The sequence below is a fragment of the Papaver somniferum genome, chromosome 6 (genome assembly GCF_003573695.1).
Source record: "Papaver somniferum cultivar HN1 chromosome 6, ASM357369v1, whole genome shotgun sequence".
NCBI classification, from domain to species: Eukaryota; Viridiplantae; Streptophyta; class Magnoliopsida; order Ranunculales; family Papaveraceae; genus Papaver; species Papaver somniferum.
Window position 1 is genome coordinate 98,491,544 of NC_039363.1, and position 24,196 is coordinate 98,515,739.

Below are 24,196 nucleotides of genomic sequence, written 5' to 3' on the forward strand. Positions count from 1 at the left end.
AAGGAAACCACGAGGGAATACACAAACAGATGGCATAGGATCTGCCAAGCCATAGGAAGCGTGGACCCAGTGGTAAGCATCAATTGCTATAAATGGGGCTTAGACCGAATGAGTCCCCTATTTGTTGAAATTCACGGGAGCGTGCCCAAGACAGAAGGCGATCTCCGAATAATTATCGAGAAGCACGCTCGACTTGAAGAAATTCAACGGGAAAACCCGAGGGCATATCCGCAGAGGTCTCACGCACCAATTCAGCAGAACAAACCAATGGGGCCAAAAGGGGTTGCTCAGATGAGAGACCTCACGAAGATAGAAAGGAACGGAGGGATGAACGAAGAACAGGCGACCGAAAATTCGAAGATCAAGTTTACACGAAACTCAACGCTAGCTATGCTCGTATCCTACGAGATCAAAGGGAGGGAAAACTTAGAATGGCCATGGTCTAAGGGAAAGCACCCCCGAGATCCGAGAAGTCTAAAGATTACTGTGAGTATCACTGTTTCAACGGACACCAGACCGAAAAATGCAAGAACCTTAAAATAATGATCCAAAAATTAATTGATGCGGGAGAGCTCAAACATTACATACGGAAGGAGGTTACCGAGGACAGATCCAAACGAACCAAACCAGTCCAACTTCCGGAAGAAAACCGAACAATCAACACCATCTCGTGTTCCGAAGCCACAGGACCCTCACTCACAGCACAGATTGGAAAAAGGTTACGGAAGCAATTCGAAGATCGCTGCGAGTTATATAAGGTCGATGGGATAACAGTGGACGAACATGAAAATGGATGGAATTTCCTGTCATCTTCGATGCCGAGGATATCGAAGAAGATATGGAAGACCATAACGATCCCTTGGTCCTAACATTACCAATAGCTGGATGTAACCTCAAAAAGATCCTCATAGACGGGGGAAGCTCTGTGAATGTCCTATTCTATGATGCATTCAAGCGGATGAAGCTCCATGATGAACAATTGATGACCTCTTATCACACCATCTACGGATTCAATGGAGCGGCCACGAAGCCCTTGGGAGACATTGTGTTACAGGTTAACGCAGGGCCCATGAAGCTGGATACCCGATTCAGTGTGGTGGATACCCCTTCCCCCTACAATGCCATTATTGGACGACAATGGGTACACAAGCTCAAAGGAGTTGCGGCAACATACCACCAGTACCTCAGATTTCCAACACCTGAGGGAATATGGAGATCAAGGGAGATCGAATCGCTACACGAGAATGCCAGGCCACTCAGGATCATATCAACAATGAGCAAGAAGAACAGCGAAAAATCCGAAGAGTAAGAAATCAAGAAACCACGAAAGAGAAAGCCGTAGACCTATTCCTTAAGGAAACTACAGGAAAAGGCTTGACGAAAGAGGGTAATGTCCGAGGCTCGGAAACAAGTACCTCAACAATCAACAAAGAGCAGAAACACGCCAAATAGCAATTAAAGAGCGCCCCAGTCCTCGGAAACCCAAGCCTATGTTCACACCAGTGGAACCCACAAAGGAAATCAACATAGGAACGGAAGAAGACCCGAAGATGGTCAAAATTGGGACCATCATGGGCGAAGGGAGAGAACATTCCTTAACCAAATTACTTAAGGAATATGCGGATGTGTTCGCCTGGAAGTTAGGAGATATGCCGGGGATTGACCCAAAAGTAATCCAACATGAACTACGCATCAAACAGGGCACGCCCCCGTTCAGGCAGAAAATACGAAAAGTGGCTCCAGAATATCATGAGGCGGTAGAAACGAACTTCGGAAGCTACTAGATGCAGGATTTATCAAGGAAGTCAAGTACCCTACCTGGATATCCAACATGGTCATTGTTCCTAAGAAAAATGGAGGGGTTAGAATATGCATCGACTTTACTAATCTCAACAAGGCATGTCCAAAGGACAGTATCCCCTGCCGAGCATAGATCAACTGGTTGAAGCAGTTGAAGGATACGAGGAGCTGTCGTTTATGGACGGATACTCTGGTTACAACCAAGTAGCCCTGGCAGAAGAAGATCAGCCACACACAGCATTCTATACACCACATGGCCTTTATTGCTATACCAGAATGCCTTTCGGGCTCCGAAACGCAGGGGCAACATACCAAAGGATGGTCGATGCTATCTTCAAACCATGGATTGGAGGAACCCTAGAAGTCTACGTGGACGACATGCTCGTCAAAAGCAAGCTGCGTAAAAATCACCACCAGGACCTGAGGAATATCTTCAATGCAATGAGACAGCATCACATGAAAGTAAATCCGGAGAAATGTACTTTCGGTGTCACCTCGGGAAGTTCCTCGGTTATCTGGTGACGAAAAGGGGCATCGAGGTAGACCCAGCTAAGATTCAAGCCATAGTAGAGATGCCGTCACCAAAGAATCTGAAGGAAGTGCAGAAGCTCAATGGGTCCATAGCAGCGTTGGGCAGATTTATTGCACGGTCTTCGGACAAGTGCAAACATTTCTTCAATATTCTTAAAAAGGGAGCAGGTTCGAATGGACCGCCGAATGCGAGGAAGCATTCCAAAGGATCAAAGAACATCTAGCTTCAATCCCATCCTGCAGAAGCCAGACCCTGATGAAGTTTTGGCACTGTACATAGCAGCACGGAGGACGCAGTCAGCGCGGTATTAGTCAAAACCAATACAAAGATAGAACAGCCTATCTATTACGTCAGCAAGACACTCAATTCCGCGGAAAGAAATTATACTAAGATTGAACAACTCATCCTCGCACTGGTATGGGCTACCCAAAAACTGAGAACCTACTTCCTAACTCACTTCGTCAGGGTACCATGCAAAGCACCATTGGAAGCAGTCCTCAAAAGCACGGGAAAAGTGGGCCGAATAGCCAAATGGAACACCCATCTGGACCAATTCAACATCATTCATGAAATTCAACATTCTCAGAAGTCCCAAGTTCTGGCAGATTTCTTAGCAGACCTCCCTCTAGACAACGACGAAGAGATTAAGGGAATACCGAAGCCGAGGAAGCAATCAAGGATCCAATGGATATCCTCGAACCTGCGAGTCATAGACAATGGGAAGTCTTCGTCGACGGATCTAAAAATAAGGAAGGAGCAGGAATAGGTATTGTCATTATCACCCCAACTGGAGAAAGGATCATACAGGCACTTAGATTGGAATTCAAAGAGCATACCAATAACATTGTTGAATACGAAGCTGTCGTACATGCCCTACGTATAATAATAGAGATGGGGGTAACCGATGTAAGGCTGACAAGTGATTCGCAGCTGGTCATACGGCAAATTGGGCTCGAATATAATGTGTACGATGACACCCTTTCAGCTTACATGGCATTGGTCCAAACATTGGCATCACAAATCCCGAACATTAAGTTCCGGCACTTATGCAGAAGGGACCTCAGGCACGCGGATGCCCTAGCATACATATCATCCATGCTGAGGGATAAAAATGCCGAAGGTATTAAAATAGCAAGGGTATACGAGCCTTCGATTGCATCTCAATTCTCCTTCGCTACCAATCAAGATACGATGGAAGAATTATCGAAGACCAGGTAGGAGAAGACATCCATAACGACTTTGATGAAGAAGACATCTGTCAAAAGCAAATCAAGACGAAGATTTCAGCAACGAAGATGACTGGAGGGTGACAATACATGCCTTCCTCGACAAAGGAAGCTACCTGCGGATCGGAAGCAAGCTAGGAAGATGCTCTCCAAAGTGGGAAGATACGATCTTCGGGAGGGGGTCCTGTATAGAAAATCCTTCCTCGGACCATTACTACCGCTGCTTGTCCCGGAAAGAAGGGCATCGAATTCTAAATGATATCCATTATGGTGACGCAGGGAATCATAGCGGTATGAGATCACTAGCTGACAAGGCAAAAACGCAAGGATATTACTGGCCGACCATGATACAAGATGCTGCGAGGATGTCCCGACGATGCGAAGAATGTCAGCGCTTCGCGAAAAAAATCCACGCGCCGGCAACAATGTTAAACTCTGTCGATAGCCCGTGGCCATTTGCAAAATGGGGAGTAGACATCGTCGGGCCTTTCATCGAAGGATCAGGAAGAGACGATTTTTGATAGTAGCCACGGACTACTTCAGTAAATGGGTGGAGGCTAAGGCCTTGGCCAGGATCAGAGACGCGGATGTGTTCACTTTCATATTCCAGAACATCATTTGCAGATTTGGTATACCTGCTGAAATTGTATCTGATAACGGCAAGCAATTACAGGGAAAAAATATAGACATGCTCTTCGACACCTTCAAAATAAAAGAACAAGTCCACCCCCTTATACCCTCAAAGCAACGGACAAGCGGAAGCTACCAACAAGACCCTCGCCCTTATACTCAAAAAACAATTAGACGAGCATAAGGGAAGATGGTGCGAACAACTGCACAATGTCTTATGGGCATACAGGACAACACGAAGGTCCGCTACCGGGGAATCCCCGTTTCTTCTTACTTATGGAGCTGAAGCAGTCATACCTACGGAAATCCTCATGCCAACCACGAAGACCGAAGCCTGGGAGAAAAACCTCACAACAGATATGATGTTAGAAAGGTTGGACGACTTGGAAGGAAGAAGGGAAGTAGCATTGCAAAAGATGGAAAATTATCAACGAAGACTAGCAAGGGAGTACAACAAAAAGGTAAAGCTACGAAATTTTGTAGAGGGACAGTATGTGTTGAGAACAATCCCACGATATCAGCAAGAAAAGAAATGGGGAAAGTTAGCACCTACATGGGGAGGACCGTTTATGATCCACGACATTGCGGGTAATGGTTCCTACTACCTTCGTAATCTAAAAGGTGAGGTCCTCCGGCATCCTTGGAATGCTAAATGGCTCAAACCATACTTCCCATAGAAGCAACGCAGATTTGAATCTGCTGGGAGTGTACCAGAAGAAGAAAGGAGCCTAACCGCCCCCATGTTTCTATCTCTGGAAGAGGAATTGCAGACCTCAACTTATCAATCAAACAAGCTTTCAAATTATCAAGTCAGTGGAATCTACCTACAATATTGGGGAAAGTAGTTAATCTACAATCTCTCAGGGCTCCCCCATCAGTGTCCATAAGTGTAGGACCAGGGGGAAGGCACCCAGCAGAAAGAGATACCCAACCAATCTTAAGGCAACGGGTCGACGGAATGGGTGCGTACATATTTTACACCCTATATCCTAGAACGTTGCCCCGGCCCCCACCGTCTGGGAATCCTCTGGCCCAGGATTTGCCAGCGGGGTGACAGGTCTCAAGACGATCACGAAGGTACCTTCCTTCAGTATCGCACTCAAAAACACTTAACAACTTTTGTTTTGATTTTTCACAAACTTAAAATAAACAAAAACAACATTGTAGGTATATCAAGAAGAGATTCATTTCATAAAGGGTGATTACAAGAAGTGAACGGCCAAAGCCAAGGATACACAATCAAAAAACATTCCTTGTTACATGTTACAAAAAATTATGATGCCGCGGACCCTACAGAACGCTGCGATCTCTACCTAGTGGCGGTCCCGTCGTCAGGATTATTCCGAAGACTTGATGGGACGCTCCCACCAGAAGAGGGGCCCGAGGAGCTGGGCAATGCAGCAGGAACGGGACGACGAGGATAGTTCTTCACGAGACCATGTTCATTCCTTAGGCCAAGTTCTATCCTCTCCAGCATCTTGTTCGTCTCCTCAGCCAATTGACAACGAGCCTTATGTTTAATAACTGTTGTCCGCTGTTGGGCTTGGGATAATAACGAAGATAGCCGATTCACTTCTCTGGAAGCAGCACACCAACGGCCTCCTCGCGGGTGGCTGCTAAATTCTTGAAGTGATTGGTTTGTTCCTCTTGCTGTGCTAAGGAAGATTGAGCCTTTTCAAGTTCTTCATTTGTGACGCGAAGGCGTCCCCGAGCTCTGAAAAAGACAACACCACGGAGTTAGCGTAGAAAAAAAACAAGATCACACTCGAATTGGGATTATACCTTCGACACAAGCCGAAGCCTCTTCATACTCATTAACAACCGCATCTCGCGCTTCATCAAGATGATCATATTCCGCGGATAATTTCTTATAGTCTACTTGAAGGTTGGTGAGAGTAAATTGACAGGCATCTAATTCTACCTGCTTCATCGAGTCCATATGATGAAGGTGGTCGACCTCTTTATTTATCTCTGAGACCCCTTTGCTGAGTCTGTACATGCACACTTCAAGATTCCTCTCAGACTCAGCAAGACGAGCTACATCGGCACGAGACGCGGAAAGAGCATTGCTGAGAGCGTAGACTTCAGCACGAGCATCATCTCGTTCCCTGGCAAGACCGAGCATATTATCTTGGACCCCTGAAAGAGACATGGATTGCACCATCTGTAATTCTTCTTACAATAGCTGAATCCTAGATTCCAACAAGGAAGTACGCTCACGGGCTTCCCGCAGATTATCACTGGTCCACAGCAGTGTGCCATTAAATAAAGCACGATCATGGTTGTACAGATTTTGCATGTCGACCATCTGAACATGCCGCGCGCGCCATACCTCAGCCCGAGCATCCCATTTCTTAGCCTCACTCTTAATCTTCTCAACCAAATCTCTAATACGAGATTTTTGTCGAGCTCTTTCGTTTCGAAGCCATATCAGCTCGGGGATGCCACCCACTGGACATAGGGTGGGGAGACTCAGACAGAACAACTAAGAGATGAAAGAATGACGACATACGACAAGGGAAAAGAACCAAACCTGTGAAAGTGGAAACTTGGCTACGAGTTTGCTCTAACTCAGCGCGCACTGCAATAAGTTCTGAACGAAGATCAGCCTCTGCTTCACCCAGCTTTTCTTTCTCCTTGAGGCTTTTCTTCAGCTCTTCTATCTCCACCTCAGCCGCAGATAATTCCTTTTCCCGGTGACGAAGCTTAGCCTCGAGATTCAGAGATTTCGCTTTAAAGAACTGATACAGCACGTGGTTGCAATGCTCGCTCCTCATCATCTACACATCAAGATGACAAAATATTATTCAACCGAAGCGTCCGATTCTCACGTACAAGCATGTACGAAAATTTACCTCCAGCATACACTGTTGCGGGAAGCCATATTGATACCCATCGGCAATAGCCATCATATCGGCAACAGAAGTAGGAGGCTCCGGTACGAGGGTAGCTTCGGGAACAGTCAACCTTTTTCCCCAGGCTTCAGACACCTGCGCCTTCGAAGACATCTCCATCATGCGACGGGTATACGCGGTTGATTCCTTTTCCCCAACAACCACATGAGCGGGATGAGAGACAAACAGAAGATTCTTCTCCTTGAACCAACTCATAATGGCGTCCTCACCCTCAGACATCGGCGACTGGGGAAGACTATCGGCGGGCGCGTCAACAACAGATTTTCCTTTCTCGGACTCGACCCCCTCAGCATGAATGTTGGCACGCTCCTCCGCGCCTACATGCACAGCAGGCTCCTCCGCACCAACACCTCCTACAGTAGCATCCCCATTACCATCACCACCAAGAACATCCCAATTATCATTAGGGGAAAGCAAAGAGAAGTCCTCGGGAAAATCGAGGGCTTCGTCAAAGAACTCCCCCGTGGAATACATCCGATCGAAAGAAAATTCTTGAGAAGTGGGAAGGGTATCCGCGACATCACCAGCAGGGACGGAAACATCCCCGATGACAACATCATCCGCCACCACATCTTTGTTCCTTCCTTCATCACCAGCGTGACCAGCGAAGACCTCTTCTTCGACATTGATAGGGGAGGTACCAGTACGTTCCTCCCCATCTGTAATCTCGTCCTCAGCAAACTCTTCGTTCACTGGACTGGTAACTTCTTCTTGGGCCTCAACCTCGCCCGTCACCGTAGTAGAAGACTGCTTCGGCCTAATCTTTTTCTTCTTCAATACCTAAAACCGATACCACAAAAGGAATTATTTTTCCCGTCTGATGGAAGTTATAAAAACGAAGCACAGCTAGAATCTGCGTACCTGAGCAGATGAAATATTCTTCGGTGGGGGTATAGCACCGGAACCATCCTCCTCGTCTCCCTCTACGACATCCAAGGCATAAGGAAAATTCATACCCGCAAAGTTCAGACGCCAGGGGCAGAAATCTCCATAGCGAACAGGAGGAGATTCGCGCGGCTTACTATTCTCGGTGGGCCGCCATCCGCGGGGACCAGGAATCCAACCGTAAGCCCACGGACCAACTATCTCAATAACAGTGGCGTGCCACTCGTAGTCATGATCGCGCTTGATCCTTTCTCGCGCGGGGAAGAGTTTCCGACGACTGGACGCCTCCGTGCCAGGAACATACTTCATCTTGGCATCGCTGACCTCATTTAACAGACGAATCTCGCCTCGAGGAGCAGGGAGATTCCGAAGGCTTACACTCCACGGCTTGCGATTCCTACTATTGACGTAATCACCGAAGGAGTTATTGAAATTCTCAGGAGTATACCATTCCTTCTCCAAGGGATTGGGGACGTAGCAAGTCATCGACGTCTCCCCCTTACTCCGCAGATAGCATTCCTTCAGGGCGCGAAGATAATTTCCCGATAGTTGGGATACGGAACGGCTATGAGTATTGGTGGAAGAACCCTCACGACTAGCGAGCACGTCGTAGTAAAAGGAATCACCCGATTTGTACAAAGGCAGCATCATACCAGCCTCGAAGGCCCCAACCGTCGTTAACAAATGAAATTCATCGAATTCGTACTTAGAGATAAGCTCATACGTAATATCATCCTCGGGGGCATAGAAACGAACCTCGAAGGCTTGAAGCTCATGCTTTTCCTTGAATATTTCAAGATCGATATGCTTGAAGGTTACTTTTTTCCTGCTAACAGAGACACTGCGTATCAAGGGAGCAGCCTCATCCTCCTCGGCGGGGCCGGACGAACTAACAAACGCTTCAGACGCTTTTCTCTTCACGGGGGGATTCTTTGAAGATTCAACCCTAGGAGCTACGCCCTTTGTATTCTTCCCTTTAAAAGTTAGAGGAGACCGTAGATGATGCTCGGGCACTAACGAACGTAAAGGAGGAACGTCAAAGTAATGGCTTCCTTAATTTAAGATGAAGAACAGGGGCAAACTAGTATGCAAGCATCAGAAAAATTCCTTCATCACAAACAAGGAACAACAGTAGCAGAAAATTCACAAATCAACACGGCATAAAACAGTGAAATAAAGAAAAGAAAAACTCACCGGCAAAAACAGCAAGTAGAAGAAACGAACAGGGGAAAATCACAGGTGCAATGAAGGGAGAATTTAAGATCACAGGTGCAATAAAGACTGACAGAATTTAAGATCACAGGTGCAATGAAGACTGACAAAGAATTTAAGGTCACAGGTTCAATGAAGGCAGGCAGGAAATTTAAAGGAAGAATGAACTGAGAGAGTGTTTAGGAAGAATGAAATTAAATTTTCTCTCTATCCTTAAAATACCCGAAAGAAAAGAGGAAATTAAGGGAGAAATAGGAAAACGTGCCCGTTACATAAGCAGTTAATGCACGAATAAAAGACGTGCCCAAATATCTAGGAGAAGTTATTAGGAGTGAGAAGAATGTGCGACGATAGTTTTTCTTCAAGGCACCCATTAGCCATTTAAGCCCGAAGAAAAGGGGCAAATTGTATACACATATATCTCACTATCGGACACGTGTATACAGAAAGGTACGTGGAAAGCATGCAAGCCAAAACATCAAAACATGATGCGTCACGAAGCACCAAATAAACCCCTAGGAGTTGCTTTATCTCATCCCCAGAAGAGGGGCCAAGATCAACGGTGGAGAGAAAGTTAGCTGACACGGACTGACAGGGGCAGAAGACACTTGTCTGACACGAGCAAACCCCTCAACTACCCGCATTAAACACTCTGAGCAGTGCACGTGTCGACCAACCTGTGGAACGAGCGAAGATGCCTCCGCGGGATCGAGGGGGAAACGCAGACCTCCGCGTGATGGACGCAAGGACACGAGAAGATAAGGTTCCAACGGTCTTCAGAGATGGGTCCCACGTTCCAACCTTATAAATACCCAATCTCCACAAAGAGGAAGGGGATGGAAAAAACATCAGGAGAGAAGGAGAGAGAGAGAGAGAGAGAGAATAATAAGGGTAAGTTAATCCCTTAGTGGAGAGAAATATGTAAACTCAAAGTGAGTCAACTATTCGTGTAACCGTGAATAATAGAGTAGAACAACAAACCCCGTGGATGTAGGCCTTAGTGCTGAACCACGTAAACCTTGGTCTTATTTACATTTCAGCACTTTACATTCATTTAGCTCCGCACGTATTTGCTTATATGTTTTGTTTTCCTTTAATACTTGTATCCCATGCATAATCGCCACGCACGGGGAAGTTGGAGGAGGCCATGATAAACCCGAAGGTTTTGAGCCAATGAATCCACATCAGGGTATCATCATCGTAATCTCTTTAGACGTTAACGATTGATTGTGGGCATTCAGACCCCCACGTAGTTCGTGTGTCTACAGAGTCTATGGTGCAGCAGATCGAAATGAGCTGTTGTTTCCATTAATGGCAGTGTTGGAGCTCGCGGAAAGTTATGGTTGACTTATGGGTCATTGAATGAACTCAACTTGGAGCTTGACAGGGACGATATAGAGGAATTTTGTGCTGTAGTTGGGAAAAGAACTGCGATGCTCGAGGTTGAGAGAAACTCGGGGAATGAGTGAACTGTTGGCTGATGGTGGAATGAAATCGAGTTTGGCAGTGACGGAGATTGCCCGTGATTGATGTACTTGGTCGTTGCGGCCATGATTGAATATAGAGAAAGAATGATACGCTGAATATTGAGGAGCTAAAGAATGTACGCTGTTGCCATTGATATGATGGCAGAGGTAGCAGCCAAGCTCGAGCTGATGATGGAGCTAGTGAGCTTTCCTTGACTGAAAAATGATGGAAGTTGGCAGTAATGATAACTGAGAAGGAAAGAATGAGTTGCTGTCGTGATCAATGGAAGCGATGGAGCTCAGGTGATGGAACGAGCAAGTCCACGGTGTTGTGAGTTCTGGAATTTGGCTGAGTTTAAGAAGACGGGAAGAGCAAATAAAGAGAGTAGTTTTCAGCGAGAGTCAGAAGAATACAATTTTCACGTATAGCCTGGTATACGTGAGTTACGGCAAAGACAAAGAGAACTCAGTTGAATTATATTTTCACGGTGGCTTTAGTGTCCGAGATTTGATCGAGAAAGAATGAAAAACTCAGGGGAAAAATATTTTCCCGGAGGGTCGACCATCGGAGGGAATCACGGATGGAATTTGAAAATCCAGGGACTTTTATTTTTCACGGAGATGTGACCGTCCGTGGGATGTAAAGATGAGTGTACTGTCAGTCATCCAAGACTGACAGTGAAACAAGTTTGTGGGCTGGACTTAACAGGCTCTGCGCAAGCCCAACAGAAGTTTGACGAAGTCTTTACACGGCCATACTTTGGGCATGGGATATTTGGTGTTTTGGCAAGTCTTTGCAACCACTTTCCACCGGGATTTGTGCATGGGCAGATCAATATTTGGGATACCTATATAAGGGATACTTCTAAATCTTTTTAATTTGTTATCAAGCCTTTGGAGAGGAGAACACAAGAGAAGAAAAGCTAGGGCTTGGAGCTATTTCCATCACCCTAGGTATTTCTTTTCTATTTTATCATATGAAACACATGGGTTTTATTAGTACCATGAGTAGCTAAACTTCTTAATGATTGGGGATGAATTCTAAGTTCTAAACATGATTTGAGTTATTATATAAATCTATTTTCAAGTTCTTCATATGATTATTGATTGTTTATACTAATTAGATACTTATGATTGATTGATATATTGTTTAGGTGGCCAACTGAATTAATTTGTTGATTCAACCAAATGCTAATATTGAGTTAGGAGACAAGCAATAGTCGAATAATTCATACAAAAGTAGAGAACACAAAACCTTGCAGAGGGATTCTTTGTAGCAATTGTGTGTATAAACAACACTAGAAAGTAGACCTTGAGCTAAGAGTCTAACTACTAGGATCAATCTATAATTCACAAAAGATAAAGCATTCAGAAAAACTACACCTTGAGTGAGCTACTACTAGGTGGTTTAGACGAATAAAATCTGGTATTGGAGAGCTTCCGTACTCAGTGATATTAGGAATTTAGGGGATAGCACTGAGCTAGTTGTTATTCCACGGTTGGTAATAATCTGTGATTAATTGTATTAATGGATGAATATAATTACTTGATGACGGTTTATTAACGAAGAAGGATTCCCTGATCATATTTCTCTTTATTGCTTGCAACTTAATTATTTTAATTGCTTTGATTTTACTTTGAATCTAAAACAAAATCCCCTGATTGTGAAATTTTTGACAACTAAAACTCCCTGCTCTTCGTGGGAACGAACTTGACTTCCATTATATTATTTTTAATTGAGTGGAAATAAGATATTAATTTGATTGCACCTACGACACACATCAAATTTTGGCGCCGCTGCCGGGGAGCAGTCGGTAGCTTTAGTTGTTATTTCTTTTTATTATATTTTTGTTTTTTTAGATTTTCTTTTTAGTTTTTAACTTTGTTTTCTAGATTTTTGTTTTAGGTACTTAATCTCTGGCATCGAAGGATTGGAATTACCAAAAGTGCGGAATTCAAACTCGCAAGGGGACGGTACTAAAAACACGTCCAAAGTTGCAACAAGAACCTTCTACAGTAAAGATGGTTAATACAGACGACGAGGGAAATCCTCCACCACCTCTACCTCCGGAGAGGAAGCTAGGAGAGTTGACGTCTCCATGCTTAGATTCACAACCACTGTGCATTACAATCACTAACTCCGTGGAGCTGAAGTCGAATCTACTTCATCATCTACCGAAGTTCAAGGGACATCCAGGTGAAAATCCAAATCGACACCTTCAACAGTTCCAAAACATGATGACAAGTCTGAGGCATGCAACCACATACAGAGATATTGTTATGCTATAAGCCTTACCGTTCTCATTGACAGACTTAGCAGAAGAATGGTTGTATTGTCTTCCTCCAGGGAGTGTTACAACATGGACTCAGATGAAAAAGCTATTTATGGAGAAATATTTTCCTGCTTCCAAAGCGGAATCCGTTCGTAAGGAAATTAGTGGCATTCGACAGATGTCTGGGAGTCTCTATATGAATATTGGGAGAGGTATAAGGGGTTGTTGGCATGCTGCCCACACCATAATATATCCTCAATACTTATTATTCATTACTGTTACGAAGGATTACTTCCAGAACAGAGGAATTTGATTGATGCGACTGTCGGTGGTTCACTTACTGAGAAGACAATGTTGCAGGCAACCAGTTTGATTGAGAGTATGGATTCCAATGCTCAACAATTCTACACCAGAAACAACTCTAATGTCAGAATAGTTAGCGAGGTAGGAGAGTCTACACAATCAGAGCAACGGATGAACAACATGGAGAAGGTAGTACAACGAATGGAAGCTATGATTATTCCTACTTATGAAGAAGAGTATGAACATGTGAATGTTGTGTTCCCTAATCAGAGGCCAAGGTATGATCCCTACTCTAATACTTATAATCCAGGTTGGAAAGATCACCCAAATTTCAGTTATGCAAATCAGCAAGTTGCAGCTCCTAATCCTTATGGGAGAGAAAGTGGTTTTCAACAACCACAGTTCCGACCACAACCTCCACCTCAGCCTCAACAGCAGACTCAAAATTCTAGTTTAGAGGAGATTATGCAAAAGCAAGATGCTAATGCTCAACGTCAAGATGCAATCCTGCATAAACAAGATACGGATATAAAAGACTTGCAACTTCAAATGGGACAATTGGCTACAGATATGAATGAAATAAAAGCACAGAATTCGGCAAAGTTGCCATCACAGCCTTTTGTGAATCCAAGAGAAAATGTTAATGTTGTAACTCTGAGAAGTGGGAAGTAAACTGAGGATCCAAAACAACAAGAAAAGGTTAGTGAGGACTTAGAAAAGGAAGTAGAGGTGGAAACCGTTCCAAAGGAAAAGCCAACTTTAACCGGCCAACCTAAGGATTCGGTTCCTACTTTTACCACACCACCTCCTTTTTCTAGTCGTTTTTCCAAGTCAAAGAAGCAAGCTATAGAAAATGAGATTATGGATATTTTCAGCAAGGTGCATATCAACATTCCATTCCATTTATGCCAAGGTTCTGAAGGATTTGTGCACAAGGAAGGAGAGGTTGGTTGCTAACGAGATCACTCAGGTGGGAGAAAGTGCTTCAGCTATGTTGCTAAAGAAGATGCCTGCAAAGTGTAAAGATCCTGGTGGTTTTACAGTGCCAATTATTATTGGTGACAAACAGTTCAAGCGTGCTTTGCTTGATTTGGGAGCTTCCATAAGCGTGATGTCAGCCGATGTTTATGATTTTTTGAATCTGGGACCTTTAAAGGAGACAGGGATTATCATTCAATTAGATAATAAGTCTAATATATATCCTAAGGGACTCGTGGAAGACGTGTTGGTGCAAGTGAATGAACCAATCTTTCCGGTTGATTTCTTTGTTGTGGAGATGCAGAATGGGGACAATTGTTCGTCTACTTCATACTTTTTGGGAGACCATTTATGAAGACTGCTAAGACAAAGATTGATTGTGATACTGGGACACTCACTATGGAGTTTGACAAAGAGGTTATACGCTTCAATATTTTTGAAGATATGCATTATCCAAGTGATATCCATTCTGCATTTGTCTGTTGATGTTATTAGTTCGTTGGCACAACAGATGTTTGATTTGAACAACGAAGATGAACTTGAATCTGTGCTGCAAAATAACATTGATTTGGACGTTGATATTCCCAAGGATTTTGTCGAGACATGTGGTGCTTTAATGGCATCACAAAAATTTAAAACAGGTAACATTTCATTTATCTCTTTACCTGTAACTGATGAACTTCCTTTACCTTCTGTTGTGAAGGAACATAAATTAGAGATGAACCTCTACCTGATCACTTAAAGTACGCTTAATTGGGTGATGGGGAAGAGCTTCCAGTCATTATTGCAAAGAATCTCACATCAATACAAGAAGAACGCCTTCTTAGGGTTCTGAAAGGGCACAAAACGGCTATTGGTTGGACAATTGCTGACATCAAAGGCATTAGTCCAGCCATGTGCATGTATAGAATCCTAATAGAAGATGATCTAAAGCCAGTACGTGATGCTCAACGTAGGCTTAACCCACCAATGATGGAGGTCGTGAAGAAAGAGATCCTCAAATTACTAAGTGTGGGGGTGATTTACCAAATTTCTGACAGCAAATGGATTAGTCCGGTGCAAGTGGTGCCTAAGAAATCAGGTGTCACTTTTGTTAGAAATCAAGATGATGAACTCGTTCCTACAAGAGTTCAAACTGGATGGCGAGTGTGCATAGACTATAGAAAGCTCAATTCGCTACCCGCAAGGATAACTTTCCTTTGCCTTTCATTGATCAGATGTTAGAGAGGTTAGCGGGACATTCACATTAGTTCTTTTTGGATGGTTATTCTGGATACAATCAAATTGTTATTGCATCGGAGGATCAAGAGAAGACTACCTTTACTTGTCCTTTCGGCACATTTGCATATAAAAGAATGCCATTTGGTCTTTGCAATGCGCCTGCCACTTTTCAAAGATGTATGATTAGTATATTTTCTGATTACGTGGAAAACATCATTGAGGTATTTATGGATGACTTTAGTGTTTATGGTGATTCATTTTATGTTTGTTTAAATAATCTTGAACTTGTGCTTAAAAGATGCGTAGACACTAATCTTGTTTTAAAGTGGGAGAAATGTCATTTTATGCTAAACCATGGAATTGTGCTTGGCCACATTGTGTCCTCTCAAGGGCTCGAAATAGACAAGGAAAATATATACTTGATTAGGAACTTACAATACCCCACTTCGGTGAGGGAAATTCTCTTATTTCTTGGTCATGCAGGTTTTTATAGGAGGTTTATCAAAGATTTCTCCAAAATCTCAATGCCGATATGCAAATTGTTGCAAAAGGAGGTTGCCTTTAACCTCGACCAGGAGTGCAAGGATGCCTTTAATAAACTGAAGGAATTATTGACTACTGCACCAATTATTAAGTCACCTGACTGGAGTTTGCCGTTCGAGTTAATGTGTGATGCAAGTGATTATGCAGTCGGAGTTGTTTTGGGTCAAAAAGTAGAAAAGAGGTCACATGTAATTTATTATGCATCAACGACCCTAAACGATGCTCAAATCAACTATTCTACTACTGAGAAAGAGTTGTTGGCTATAATATTTGCATTAGAAAAATTTAGAGCTTATTTGGTGGGTACCAATGTGATTGTATATTCTGATCATGCAGCACTACGATACCTACTGAAAAAGAAGGAGGCTAAGCCTAGACTCATATGTTAGATTCTTTTGCTGCAAGAATTCAATATGGAAATCAGAGATAAGAAAGGTGTTGAGAATACAGTTTTTGATCATATTAGTAGACTTTTTGTTTCCGAAGAAGAACTTCCATTACACGATCGTTTTCCAGACGAACAACTTTTCTCGATTGAAGAATCAACACCTTGGTACGTTGATATAGTGAACTATTTGGTTACCAGGCAAGTACCTAGTACGATGTCTAATCTTCAAAATCTAAAGCTTAAGAAAATAGCCAAGCAGTATGTGTGGGATGATCCCTACTTGTGGAAATATGGTGTTGATCAAATTATCCGCAGGTGCGTACCAAACTCTGAATTTCAGTCAATTCTATCTTTTTGTCATTCTTATGCTTGTGGTGGTTACTTTGGTGCAAAACGTATCGCTCTCAAAGTCCTTGAAAGTGGATTTTATTGGCCTACCCTATTTGAGGATGCATATGATTTTTGCAAATCTTGTGATAGATGTCAACGAATGGGCAATCTAGGTGCTCGAAATCAAATTCCACTCATCTTATTCTCACTGTCGAGATTTTTGATGTGTGGGGCATTGATTTTATGGGTCCTTTTGTTAATTCGAATGGAAAATTTTATATACTTCTTGTCGTGTATTATGTTTCTAAATGGGTGGAAGCTAAAGCCACCCCTACTAATGATTCTCAAGTTGTTTGTGAGTTTGTGAAGGAATATATTTTCTCTAGACATGGTACACCAAGAGTGGTTATCAGTGATGGAGGCCCGCACTTCAAGAAATCCTTATATGCTCTCATCAAGAAGTACAACATTGCACACAAGATTGGTACGCCATATCACCCACAAACTAGTGGGAAAGCTGAAATTTGAAATCGTGAGATTAAGTCCATCCTTGAGAAAACGTTAACGCTACACGGAAGGATTGGAGTTATAGACTCAATGATGCACTTTGCGCGTGGTATATAAGACACCGATTGGTATGTCTCCATATCGGTTGGTTTATGGAAAAGCTTGTCATCTCCCAGTTGAACTTGAGCATAAGGCATTATGGGAGGTAAAGATGTGCAAAATGGTGTATGACAAAGCGGGAAAACATAGGCAACTACAAATTAATGAGCTAGAGGAGATACGTAATGATGCTTATGAGAGTTCTTGTATATACAAGGAAAAGACTAAGCTTTTCCATGACAAGATGATTTATCGGAAGAATTTTGTTGTGGGACAGAAAGTTCTTTTATTTCATTCTCGTCTTAAGTTATTTCCTGGTAAGCTAAGGTCCAGATGGATTGGACCATATGTTGTTACTAATGTTTATTCTCATGGTGCAGTTGATATCACTAGTCTTAGAGATGGGACTACTTCTAAGGTCAACGTCCATAGATTGAAGCCATACTATGAAAGCATCGCCTATGTGAATGTGGACGAGATAGAGCTTCAAGATTTACTCCCTCTGGAGGAGTAGTAAATAGAATGCCAAGTCGGGCTGACGACTATAAACCAAGCGCTAATGGGAGGAAACCCATAGGTTTTGTATCTTAAACCCTTTTTATTTTTTGTTTTTATTTTTTTCATAACATATTTTCATCCCCATGTTTAATTTCATTAAGTCCGGAATCTATTTTAGAAGAAAATTATGATGAATACCTTTTTGTCAGAAAAATTCAGACTGCACGTAGTTCAGTTCAGAGACCACAACTGTCAGACCGTTTATCGAAAAACTGTGCCCTTCTGACACTTTGTAGAAAACACGTAAATGAAAAACTTTTGTGAAATGGAGTTTTTCCAAATTCCTTACCAATTTGCACAGGTTTTGCGTTTCATCTGCTGTTACGTCAGAATTCAGAACTTTCGGTTTTACACATTGAGGACAATGTGAAGTTTAAGTGTGGGGGAGTATTTGGCATATAGATTTTTCAAAATTTTGTTATATTTGCATAAAACCTCAAACTTTTAGAGATTTTATAGTCACTAGCATACTTCTAGGTATGTTTACATAGAGAATTCTGACCGACATAACTGAACTTGGAAGTGTTAAAGAACTACAGTCGGATTTCTTACGAATTGGAGTGTTAAATAATGGATTTAATCATGCCGGTGATGCAAATGAGGTGCAGGGAGAAATGAATTATTAGAGTTGTTGATCAATAATTAGTGGAGACTACCCATTTTCATATCAACCGAGGCACCATACCAGATTTCTTTATAAATGACTAAAGAGCTTTCTTTTGAGTGTGTGTCACCGTACGTTAATTCTGGGTAGAATGGTGAGCTACCCAACCTCCCACCAATAAAAGCACTACTCTTTGATCTCTTTAGTGCTAATTTTGTCAATCATGAGGGTGACATCTATAGACGAAAAACCACCTTCTTGTAGTTTGATTTGCAGTTAGCACCATTCTCTCTCTCGCCAACAACAGATCCATAGAAACACCATCATCATCAACAAGTGCAGCGACATCAAAATCTACAAGGAAAGTTGAATACGTTTGAGGTTTACAAGCAACAATTCAAGGAAGAGCAAAAATTTCATATCCAAGTAAAAGCAACATACAATGAGCGGATTTTTATATACATGTTGAAGATTTACATATAAAGAGCGTAATCTATATCTAAGTATGAAGACTTATTACAAGAGAGAAGAAAATCAAAAGATGAGAGTTATTGAAGTTTATGATACAAAGACATTACAAGTTGTGAAGATCAAAGTGGTAACGTACTTCTCTCATGGCCATGTTAATTTTTTCATATTTATTTTTTTAGTTGCAATCTTCAAAAAAAAAACAAATAGATTTGCATTTAGGTTGTTATTTCATCAAGAAGGTCATGTCGAAGAAAAATATATAGAGAAGTTTCAATCAACAAGAAAATTGAGGAAAAGGGAGTTACAAATTGTCAAAGTTTTATGAAGTTCAAGAGTTTATCATCAATAGTTGAAGACCGAAGACGAAAACCAAGAAGATGAAGAAGACGAGCCGAAGGAAGACGTTTCTATTGGATGCTTTGAGAGTGGTGCTTTAATCATTGCAATCAGATGTGAAGGTGGTAAGTACTCTCATCCTCTATTTTTAATAACAATGGTTGATTTCCTTTCTTAGAGATCATCAGAAAAAGTCTTTTATTTCCCACGATTTTGTGGGGTCTCCAGAAATAATTCGGAAGGTTTCCTTCCCACCATTCAAAGTGTGTAGGATTCTCTCTTCATTCCGACCTACACAAATGTGAGACCCATAAAAAAAGCCGTCTTATGGAGTACAATTATCATAAAATCCTTTTAAGTGAGGCAGAAGTCGAGGAGAAATGCTTATTGATCGCTCTCAAACACGCATTCTCTCATTATGGTATGGTTATTTCTCACTCAATATTTAAGAATGAATATGTTCTTTAGTATTTTTAACTTCTTATTACTAGCATGCAGAAAATATATGTCCTCATAGCTCTTCGGATGTTCGGGACGCTGGAATGCTTTGAAGTTGGAGATGATTTTGTGGTATACCTCTCGTAAGCCCTCACGAGACTATAACTCGTCCACTAGGGAAACCTAGGGGTTTAAAGGCCTGTTGCACATGCTAAGTGAAACTGTATCCTCAACGACATGGAGTTGTTGTATTTTAGACAGTTTGCTCGAGGACTAGCAAAATCTAAGTGTGGGGTAATTTTTTAAGTGCATATTTTGCATATATTTAGTGTCGAATCCATGCTAGTAATTGCTTATATCCTTGCAAGTTATTGTATATTACGTTTGTTTTCTCTTATTTGTGTTTTGCTAGGTGAATCATCCAAAAGAATGGAACTTGCACTTAATTGTGCATAAAAGAAGTTAGCTAAAAGCGGAGAAAGGCCAAAGACTATGTGGAACTCATCCCAAATCGAGGATTTCTTGATATCAACTCGACGAGGACGAAAAGACGAAGCAAACAGCAAAAGAATGGAGTCAATCCGACATTGTATGAAGAATCTAGAAGCATTTGAAGCAAGCCGAAGTTGTTGGAAGTGGAGAACCTACAGAACTGTTATAGGCACCCGAGTTTTCTACGCAGGGAAGCCGTGTAGGGGGTGATAAGAGAATTGAACGGTCAGTCCTGCAAGACTGACAGTTGAAAGGCGACATTTCAGCTTCTTCCTCTCGTGGCCAGTTCATGGGATAAAGTACCGGAATGGAGAAGCCGACTTTGGCGTTGTAGGTGATGTGTTATCTGTTGGTGGTATTAGGAACTCATGGCAATGTATGGAGAAGCTCTATAAGGAGGGGTTGTTGTTGATGGAGTCTTGGAGTTGATGTATAGCCAAGACGGCGCAAAAAAGAGATAATGGAGCTTTTTATGGAGCTGGGGATTAGTCATTGGAAGATTATACGGACTGTATATGTTAGAGCATTGCTCGGTTGAACCCACCAAGCATTTGTATGTCAAGTTTGGTTGTCATATTTTAGTGAACCAAAACTCATGTTAAGAGTCACTTGATTATGTACTAGAGTTAAACTTCGTATAGGTTAGCTTGAAAGCATTAGGATATGAGACATTACAAGTATTGCGAAGTCTTGAAGATGTGAAGAAGCGAGGAGCTACAACAACTACAATCATCCTTCCACTTGAGGTTAGTGATATTTGACTTGAACTGTTTCATTCCCTAACGTATCTTTCAAGTCGTGCGTATTGAAAACATAACTGCGAAGCATGTTGAACTCTAGATAGACATAGTATTAAGGAATACAATACGAGGTTTACTGCTTAATCATTAAACTTTGTAGATAAGACATCGCCATAATCATTTGAATGCTATTGTGATTATTTATGGGTATAAGGTGAGGATTTCATCCTAGGGAACAATATTTACATGTGTTCTAAGGAAGTAAGTTCATAAACTTGTTTTGTGAACCGAAAAGGAAATTTCCAGGATTTATTGGTTTTGTTATTCATTACATATCTTATGAACAATCAATATGTGTGATTGAGTAGAACCGCTCACAACTTATTGTGTTATTGGTAGAACTATTCACAAAGTCTTAACTTTTATATTGGTATAACTTTTATTAGTAAAACCGATCTTAAGTAATCACCTTGGTATGATCGGATTGTAACTTCCAATGTAAGAGGGGAACCGATCCTTGTAAGGGGTGAAGGGAACCGATCCTAGTAAGGGGTGTAGGGGAACCGATACTTGTAACGAGTGAAGGGAACCGATCCTAGTAAGGGGTGCACTGCAATAGGGAACCGATCTTTTTATGGGGTGTAACACATTTACAGAAGAAAGGGGAACCGATCCTGTGAAGGGGTGCAACACATATAAGTTAGATACCATATATATGTGGGGAACCGATCCTAGTACCTAATCAACCATATCTTTGGTAAGCTAGTGTGACTATGCGTAGTACTCACATGGAGGTATAACCGAAACTTGTTTTGGTAGAACCGTAAACCCATGATTGTGATTGAATGTTGGTTTGATCAATCACATAGTTCTTGAAAGTCAGATGAACCAATTATAAACTTATTTGGAAGTGTGGAAAATCGGTTTCAAGGTTGTAAGTGTGAAAGAGAACTTACAAAGTAAAGATGTCGACAAACTTTGAACACGTGCTGAGAATGTTTATTTCTATAATTGTTCAAAGATATTCCTTAAAGGCTAAATGGAAGAGAATCCTAGAATCGAAACATAAGTAAGTTAAGAATCTTTTAATTAAGGTTATTAATTTATCTTGGTAGGAAATTATGGAATTAGTAATGTGCATTTACTAATTAGATTTTCCGAGAGATTTCGATTATATTTTTGGATAGAGCATTTCCAGAAATTATGAAAACCGAATCTGTGCATTTATGAATATCTTGATAATATTTTCAGTTTTGTAAATTCCTTGGTGTCCAAACTTCCTTGTCTATAAATACACGAAGTTTGCCTTTCTTGCAAACTAATCCTTCGTAACAATTTGACTTCCTCTTTTGTCATTGTTACTGGTGTAGCCGCCTATCAGAGATGAGAGTAATCTAATTAGGTAAAATCTCTTACGGCCGCTCGTTTTAAAGTCTTCTTTGGGATTGAGAAGCTCTAGCACGACCCGTTGGTGGGAAACTAGATAATTGCGGTTTATCTTTGTTTTCGATTGATTTGATTGACTAACGGTGGTTGAAATCTGATTGCACCTAGTTTGTTTATTCTTGAGAATCTTCTCTTCTAGTATAAGATTCACTCAAACTAGATCAGAGTTTTGACAGGGATCTTTAGACTGTTGTTAGTTCTAAAGACGATCTTGTGATAATCCATTGTTAACAGACTCTGTTCTGTGCGTGATTGACCACAAGAAGATTCAAGTGATTGTGTGCAGGTGTTTATTGAAGATTAAGGAAGATTTGAAGAAAAAGAATATATTGAAGATCTAACTTGGGTTTTATAATCTTTGGTGTGCACAATACTTGTTTGGGAAAAAAGGATTTAATTAATAATCGGTTTATCCTTGTGGTAGATTGGATTGATTAATTGAGTAGATCGGCATAAACGCGGTTCCTTTGGGATTAAAAGTGTTGTTGGCTTAATCTTAAACCGATTACCTTAGGATGATTGAACATAAGATAGATCTAGACCTGACGAAGGAGTTTATGTTGAGATAAACAGAAGAGCCTTTGTTTGACTCATATCACTTGGTTGAAGAGAGTTGATACCAAACAGATTTCTTGTTCCTTTACTGTTTGGAATACGAACCAAAGGGATTGTTCCAAGTACGTGACTTATTTATAAGTTGGAGGCGTGGGAATACAGACGGACTATAGAGTTAGGTACTTGGTCTCAACTATACAAAGTAAGTGTATTTTGTGTAGCGGCTTAATCCTGAGAGTATTCAATTCTGAACAAGGTCCCGGGGTTTTTCTGCATTTGCGGTTTCCTCGTTGGCAAAATCTTGTTGTGTCATTTACTTTTATTTTCCGCATTATAATTGTTTTATTATAATTAAAGTAAATCACACAAACGTTAATATCCTATTTACTTGATAAGAAATCTTATTGTGTTTGGTTAAGTCCGAATCTTTGTATCAAGTAAATAAACTTTGTTGTCGTATTGTCTCGATCTCGTATCCATAGACAATCACACGAAGTGTGAACCGATTCGTTGTATTGTCTTGATCTCGTATCCCTAGATAATCACTTTCAGGAAAAGGACTTATAGGTCGGAAAAGTTTTAGCTTGAGGTATATTTGGGTACCCTCGCCTTTTCCATTGGTATCAGAGCAGGCAAACACGAAAAGATCTAAAAATCTGTGTTTGGTGCGACCCAACCTATAAGAATGAATCCAGATGTTAATTCGATTAACGTAAGTCAAGATGATAAATCCGGTCTTGAAGATTTCACCTCGAGTGAGTCGACTGATCGAGCCGATCTCTATAATGTAGACTCTAGAGATTGGGAAACTTGCCTTCAAAAGGAACTTGATGAAATTTCTGAAGATGGTGATTCAGAAATTGATCAAGATGTTGAAGATGATCTGTCTGAATATTCTTCACTCCTAGAAGTTGTCTCTACAAAGAAATTATCATGCTCAGATGTCATTGGACTTCTTGCTCCTCTTAGTAGAGAAAACGGAAATCTAAGAAAAGTTTTTTCTGGCTTCTTCCATGGATATCAAACATCCAGATATCTTCTTAAAGACTACAAAGAAAGTCTTCAGTCAAAAACTCTTGAGTTTGAGAACCTCAACAGAAAACACTTCTTGAGACAGAGTCCTTGAGTAACTCTCAATGTTCAACATGCAATGCTCAGCTTGAGTCTGATTCTGTTAAAGAAAATTCTCTTGAAAAACAACTAGCTGAGGCCTTAGAACAAGCCAGAACTAATCTCTTTCAAGCAAAA

The 24,196-nt window shown here is 41.5% G+C and overlaps 1 protein-coding gene across 1 annotated transcript; it reads left to right on the top strand.

Annotated features, from left to right (window-relative positions):
• The first annotated feature begins 13,422 nt into the window (after window positions 1–13,422).
• LOC113291185 (alpha/beta-gliadin A-II-like) lies at window positions 13,423–13,914 on the top strand. The gene is made up of 2 exons (XM_026540748.1): window positions 13,423–13,520; window positions 13,578–13,914. Exons 1-2 carry the CDS (start codon window positions 13,423–13,425, stop codon window positions 13,912–13,914), a joined length of 435 nt encoding a protein of 144 aa, XP_026396533.1.
• Window positions 13,915–24,196: the final 10,282 nt, after the last annotated feature.